The 7,459-nt window shown below is 45.1% G+C and overlaps 1 protein-coding gene across 1 annotated transcript; it reads left to right on the top strand.

The window, feature by feature from the left end:
• Positions 1-1,952: 1,952 nt before the first annotated feature.
• Positions 1,953-5,341, top strand: LOC104616620 (inverted formin-2-like). Its single transcript, XM_010281681.1, has 4 exons — positions 1,953-2,346; positions 3,673-3,788; positions 4,343-4,502; positions 5,304-5,341. The coding sequence occupies exons 1-4, from the start codon at positions 1,953-1,955 to the stop codon at positions 5,339-5,341; spliced, it is 708 nt and encodes a 235-aa protein (XP_010279983.1).
• Positions 5,342-7,459: the final 2,118 nt, after the last annotated feature.

Consider the following 7,459-nt stretch of genomic DNA (forward strand, 5'->3'; position numbering starts at 1 on the left):
AGAGTGAGTAAGGGCTCTGGGCTGCAGGCAGTGATGCCAAATCTTAGAAACTCAAGCCTGTACTTTGGCAGGAGGCTTTGTTGTTTTGTTTTGTTTTGTTTTGTTTTTAAGTTGGTTCTTTTTATTACTTTTCAGCTGAACGGTGTGTTCTGAGATAGTGTATTCTCAGCTTCATGTTTTTTGATCATGACCATCATTTTTTCAGGTAACAGAGCAGCAAACAACTGGACGCTTGGCCAGGTCTCTCCCCACTGAAGCAAAGGGAAACTCTTCAAGAGGGTTTCTCCAGAGCTCTCTAAAAGGATTTTCTGTGACCGTACCCCGCTAACTCCACCACCTCTCGACCCTTACTCAACACAGCCTTTGATGCTGTGAGCTGAGTGCCCCTGCCAGAGAGTCCCACCACCACCTCTTCCCAGGGGAACTGTTCGAGCTCTCCCGAGTATCCCATACCATTGCAGTTTGCATCTTTCTGAGAGGCATGTTTAGGCCCATAATATCATGCCTACCACAGATTAATGAGCAAACTTTTTGGCTGTATATTTGCCGAGGTGTGACTGCCAAAACGAGACTTTTGGGTAAAGCAGAAGCCATGCGGCTCTGCTGCAGCAAAGCAGCCAGGACCTTTGTCAACAGTGCAGTCCCCAGGAAAAAGTACAAGGCAGGCTTTAAAATAATGAGATTATTTCCAACTGTTGTAAATGGTCCATCCTTTATCCTGGCTTTCTGGCAAATAAAACGTTTCAGAGATTTCTCAGTTTAGACTTTCAAGCCTTTTCCCTACATGCTGCAGGGCTAGAAACCCTTGTACTGGAGCTGGTAAGGGAGAGCAAGAGTCTCCTATAAGCCCTTCAATCCCCCAAGTGCAGTATTTTGGGATTCAGCTATCTCCCAGATTATTTTGAGCCCTGTACCCAGGGAAGCAGAGGTCCTGGTGGCGTGGCAGGGAGGGAAGGTAGCGTTAGTGGCTGGCTTTTGGTCCTCGGGTTTATCCCCCTTTTGTGGGACAAACTGTTCTCTCTGGGAGCAATTCAGCTTTAAATCGATTGCATTCAGCTTTGAAAAGGACTTGCATTGTATAACTTAATCACTGTGGGTCTGAAAAATAATAATCCTGCCTAAAAACATCAAATTTGGCACCAAGATTTAAGTAGACTTGGCTTTGCTATTTCTCCGTGCTGAATCAACTCCTCACCCTCCTTGCTGCTAATAGCGTGGCTGAGACAGGCCATGTCGTCCAGGGAGACGGATGAAGAGACACTCCCCATCTCCGAAAAGGCGCACTGCTGTTTTCATAGCCTCCTGCTGCCGTCCCTTCACTTGCAACCTGTGGGGCTTTCACATTATCACGCGCAAGCACCCCGTTTTGCAAACACGCTTGCTATTACAGCAGACAGGAAGAGATTAAGTGAGTGCTATAAAAGTAACCTCTGCATCAGTCAAAAGAAACAAAAGCAAAAAATAACAGGGTAATCGGATGCTCTTATGTGCAGGATATGCTCAAAATTACTTCTCCATCCCATCACAAGTGCTTAGAAGCTGCACAGCCTCTCCAGCACAGTGAGATTTGAAAGTGGTTTAATGGGCATAAGGAGTTCAGAACTGATAAATGCCACTTCCAACCTTTTCCCTTCGCTACATGAAGATAGTTAGTGGCTATTGACTGGTGTAAATTGGCTACTTTTAAAGCTGTATTAGCTGGCTTAGATGTGCTAAGAGTCTCTCTACAGAGTTTTTCAGAGTCAGAATGTAATATGTGTAGTTAAGGAGGGTATATATCGAGTTTCTTCAGCAGAGGACCGGTTCCAGTGTGTGCTGGAGAGCTGGGGACCTGCTGCAGTTGAGCTTTACATCCCTTAGGAGAAAAACCGGGGCTGCCGGAGGGTTGCTGGTCAGTCCAGACAAACTTCTCACTTTGTCTTTTCTTTTTCTTTCAGGACAAACTGTTCACGATGTCAATCAAAAAGGAAGGTGCCCACAAGAAGTGGGCTGCCCTGAAGGAGAAACTCGGACCCCAGGAGACCGACCAGTCGGAGGCCAACCTGGAAAATGCAGAGCCGGAGCTGTGCATCCGTCTCCTGCAAATGCCGTCAGTGGTGAACTACTCCGGTCTGAAGAAGCGGTTGGAGAACAGTGACGATGCCTGGATGGTCCAGTTCCTGGAGCTGTGCGGGCTGGACCTCCTCCTGGAGGCCCTGGACAGGCTGTCCGGGCGAGGAGTGGCCAGGATTTCTGATGCCTTGCTTCAGCTCACCTGCATTAACTGTGTGCGAGCGGTCATGAACTCCCACAAAGGCATCGAATACATTGTGAGTAACGAGGGCTACGTCAGAAAACTCTTCCAAGGTGAGAAGACATCTTCCTGCTTCATTCATCACACATGGCATGGGGAGGGGACTTTCCTCTTGGTTATCCTCCTGCCCTGCACCAGTCTTCTTGCAAATTGTTGGTCACAACTGATTAGTGAGATGGTTTTCTTCTTTAAAATAATACTGCTTTGAAATCACATTGCCTTTGCCACCCAATGCTATTTCCACACAAATAACTTCAGAGTTTACTGAGAAGCCAGGAATAAACCCAGCCTTAGCTGTACGCAGGCATGAGAAGTCCTCAACCCTTCAGCTGTCAGCAGACATCTGCTTATTTAGTCTTTGTGAGCCCCAAGGGCAGAGGGAGAGGAATTGAAAGGGCTTGGAGACTTGTACCATGTAAAAAGGAGGGAAGGTGGCATGATTTAGACTCAAGAGAGCCCATTCTTTGCGCAGCTCAGTCTGTTCCTTCTAGTAGACAGTAGGTAATACCACTCACTTTCTCCTGCCATTCACTTGTTGTTAGGTATGAAACTTGTCAGGGTGTCTCCTAGGACCTAATGATGGGAGGAATAACTTCTGTGCTGCTTCACAGAGCTGAGATTGCAGCTGTGCCCAGAAACCCTTAGTAATAGCTCTTTAAAATGCATTTAGTCTGAAAGGTAGCTTGCCCCCCCCCTTCAGTTTTGAAGTCCTCTTCCTTCCTCTCCACCCTGTATTTTCTTAACCAGTGTGAAGTACAGAGCTGGCATTTTTGTGCTGTGAAAAACAGGGGGGTACCATGGCCTTTGCAGCAGTCGAGTTTCTTTGTGCACTAATAAAGGAAAAATAAGACAGCCTAATCCACTCCTCCCAATTCCCAGGGCTCACAGGGAAAGAATAGTGGAAAAAAAGGAATACATGGGAACTGTTTAGAACAATTGGCCTACTTGATATGCATATTGGGTGTTTCTGCACTAAAAATAAGACTCATTCATTGAGGAAAATGGTTCATCTGGTGTTCTAGAAAATACCCATATGTGAAAAAGGGAAATAAAATGTGTGATTGCAAGTGCTGAGATCTTGGCTGCTGTTGCAGTGCATGGAAGAAATGAGCCCCTACAAGCGGCACCAAAATGCCAGTAGGGTACCTGAACTAGCATTTACTGTTCCCACTAGAAGTTACTACCAGATAGTGCTGAAACCAGGACAGGATGGAATATCTATAAACTGAGATATTTTTCTTCCCATCTTCTACATACCGGATCCACTCTTTCAATCTTTTTTCTACCACTGGTCATAAGCCATGTAGCGGAAGACACTGAGATTCAGAACATTAATGTTATTATAAATTCTTTTTTGTTTTGGTTTGGTTTTCCTCCAGCACTTGACACAACTAATGTCATGGTCAAAAAGCAAGTATTTGAGCTGCTGGCGGCACTGTGCATTTACTCATCAGATGGCCACGCTTTGGCTTTGGATGCCCTGGACCATTACAAGGCAAGTGTTGGGCTGCAGCAGGAGGTACGGCTCTGCTCTGCTCTGATCCATGCAGGTAGATGCACGTACCACAGAAAAGGGCTGGGAATTAAGGTCATTTTGTGTCATTTTGCATCATTTTGGTAAGAGAGGCAGGGATTTATAAGGTGAAAACTGTAGGAAATTTGGCCTGGTCAGTAGAAGTCCATGCTGCTGGTCTGTGACTTGTCTGGACAGGTGACTGCCAACCACATGGTCCTTTTTGGCAGGAAAAGCACTACCAGATGAGCAAAATAGATCATGCCACATCCATGGGTTTTACTGGCCACAAGCCCAGGTAGGTGCATAAGTTATCAGAAAGCATAAAGGGATCCAAGAGGAGTTTCACTGACTTTCTCTGCTGACCAGACCCCGCTCCATGATGGAGGAGGGCTGCTTTTACCTGTATCTTCCTGTCTTGTGCACAGTGGGATAAACTGAGAGGTTTTAAGTTGCTAATTCTGGCTGAGAGCCTGCACCAAAGCGGTAGATGTTTCTGAACTGTCTGAAAGAAATATCACTTGTGTTACTAACAGAGTGTGAAGAACCAGCAGTATCGATTCAGCGTCATAATGAATGAGCTCTCCAACACCGATAACGTGCCGTACATGGTGACACTGCTGAGTGCTATCAACGCCATCATACTGGGGAAAGAAGAGCTAAGAACAAGGGCACAAATCCGAAATGAGTTCATAGGTAAGGATGTTTGTTGCACCTAACTTTCTCCAGAGAAAATCGGTTGCCAAGTAGTTTTATTTTCAGATGTATCCATAAGGTGACTAAAGAGGAGAAAAGCTGCAAATATTAAAGGCAGACTCCAGGTTTCTTTAATTGTCTTTTGGTCTCTATTCTCTTCAACAACCGTTCTGTAACCAGATTTTAGAAACTTTGCTGCTTTCCCATAGCTTTGATCTTTTCTGGAATCCCAGCAGCACTGTATCACTTGAGCTTCTTCAACACATTTCTATAACCAACCATCTTATGTAGCCACATTTCCATATGTTGCAATTCCTCATAAGAGTAGATAAGGTTTCTTTGTCCTGTGTCTACCCAGTTGAGCTACAGAAGCTGCCCTGTGATTCAGAAATACTTTCCAACTTCTTGAATACCAGGATCATAGGTACCGTTGTTAGGATTCACCTCACGTAATGCACACATGCATGGTGAGCCTGGGCTCCATTTCTCTCTGTGGGGACATTTGACCACACCGTTCATCTGACTGATTTTAGATGTCTAAGTTGGAATGAGGTGACTCGTGCCCCACAAGCACCTGTATCCCTCAGTAACTCCAGAGGGATGCTGCAGTGGTTCACACAGCTGCAGATATGTGGGTCTCTTCATTTACCAGATGACCCTACCCACTTTGACAGATCCATCTGAACATATTTTCACTTCTCTCTGCAAAAAGTGTTTATGAGCGTAATGTTATATAAAACTCATAATAGATCAGTACCAAGTAGATCATAATGCCAATATATCTATTTTTTTTTCTTCCAGGGCTTCAGCTGTTGGATATTTTAGACAAGCTAAGGTAAAGATCACTGTTTACATTTTATTTTATAAATGAGATTCACAGTAACATACCTGTGGAAACTTAACACTTATGAGCTTTCAGTTGTGTGAAGTGTACTTGGGTGGAGTGGATCACGCTTGTATGCACCCATTACATGGGAACCGTAGACATTAGGCTAGTATTAAGATGCCTTTGCCAACCACAGTGTCACGGGGCAGAAGGAGCAAGGCTCAGTGACGTCTTCATTGAGGTTTCATTTCAGACTGAACCTGAAGTAATGCTGTAGGCTTACTGAGCAGCTTGCTGTATTCAAAACCCCTTCACTGCTGGTGTTGGTCCCAGAAGCATCCAGCTAAAACAATTTACTAATGCTTGTCTGGACATATCTGTCTTCACAGTTTCTTAATTTTAAAATTATGTTCTGTCAGAAATGCCCATGATAAATTCTAGAATGCATTATATGTGAGTTGGAGTTATCCGTGTAACTGGAATTGCTCCATCCAACCCCATAAAAATTAGGGAAGAGAAGATCTTTCAATAGTGCCAACTAGAAAGGGTAGAGTTACTGCACGGAGTGTTCTCAAGAGTGCTGAAAAAGTTGGCTTTAGAGTGTTTGGGGGTTTTTTAATCCTGTTTGGAGTAACAGAGAAGGAAGTTTTTCAAACAGAAACATCACTGGATTATTTTCAGTTTGTCTTGACTTTTTTAAAAAATGGTGGAATTGCCACTCTCTTGTTACAGCTCCAAGGAGAAGTCCATACAAAGCATACACTGTGCCAGGTTATGCCATGAAAAGTCCCATTCATTTGTATGTGTTGACTGTAGAAAGAGGTACATTCAGTTTAAGAAAGGATGCACTGATGGCATTTAATCTTTTATAAATAAGGTAGAGTTGGGTACTTTCAACACCAACTGGCTGAGTCTGAGAGGCAGAGATAAAAGCCATTTAAACTAAAACAATCATCTGAAAATCAGTGAAGAGCTCTCCAGTGAAAATGAATGCTGTAATATTGCAGAGACATAGAGGAGGAGGATCTGCTTATCCAGTGTGATACATTTGAGGAGTTCAAGATAGAAGACGATGAGGAGTTATTAAAGATATGTGATGGGATAAACATGAACGATCATCATGAGGTCTTTTCATCTCTCTTCAATAAAGTAAGTAGACCCTCACGTGGGGTGCAAAGTTATGCACTGGCAAAGTTAATACACTTTGCTTGGAACCAGCCTTGCTGTGATGGAAAGCTGCCCTGTCTTCCAGGTGAGCCGCTCTCCAGTCTCCATCCAGCTGCTGTCCATCCTCCAGAGCCTGCTGCACTTGGAACCATCTCATCACTCCAGCCTTCTGCTGTGGGAGTCCTTGGATGCAGTAGTGAACAGAGCCCTTTTGCTCGCAAATGACAGTGAGAATGACATACCCATCCATCTTTGTACTCTTCTCTTATTTTCCCTCGTCCCAACCACTGCCCATGAAAGTCCCTCCCAAATGTGTAGGAAATAATCTATGGGACTTGCTAAGAGCTGAACAGAAGCTGGGACAAAGCTACACCTCCTGCATAGGGTCAAGTCTTGATGCGAAGCCCCAGCCATGTGGATACCAGTGAGACCTGGATACATTTAGCACCGGGCTTGAGATTCATGGTCTTGCTTTGATGGTTAAGCCCTGAGCTTTGGGTCATGGGAGTCAGTGGGAATCTGTCCTTGTTGGCATCCTGCTTCTGATGCTGGCTAGTCTTGCTGGCAGGCATGCTCAAAACAGTGTTTGTGGGCCAGGACCATGGGAAGGAAGTTGCTTGGAAGCTAGAAGTACAGTCGTGTAAAGTGACACCAGGGAGTGGGCTCTGTGGCTCCAGATCTGCTGCTTGGTGAGGGTTGAATAGCATGAACCACCTTGTGGGCTGCATCCCCTTCTCTGACCCCAACTTTTTTCTCTAGTCCAAGGGAACACAGTTGAAGAAGTCATCGAGAGGCTGCTATCTATCAAGAAACTTCCAAACAAGCAAAAGCGAGCTGAAAACCAGCTGTCTGGGAGTGCAAATGGAGATGTCCAGACTGATCTAGAACCATGTGCACGTGCAGCTCAGTGCCCAGTGGGATCACCAAACCCCTCCAAGGCACCAGCAACTCCCTCAGGGCCACC

The sequence above is a fragment of the Phaethon lepturus genome, unplaced genomic scaffold (genome assembly GCF_000687285.1).
Source record: "Phaethon lepturus isolate BGI_N335 unplaced genomic scaffold, ASM68728v1 scaffold36832, whole genome shotgun sequence".
Taxonomy (NCBI): Eukaryota; Metazoa; Chordata; class Aves; order Phaethontiformes; family Phaethontidae; genus Phaethon; species Phaethon lepturus.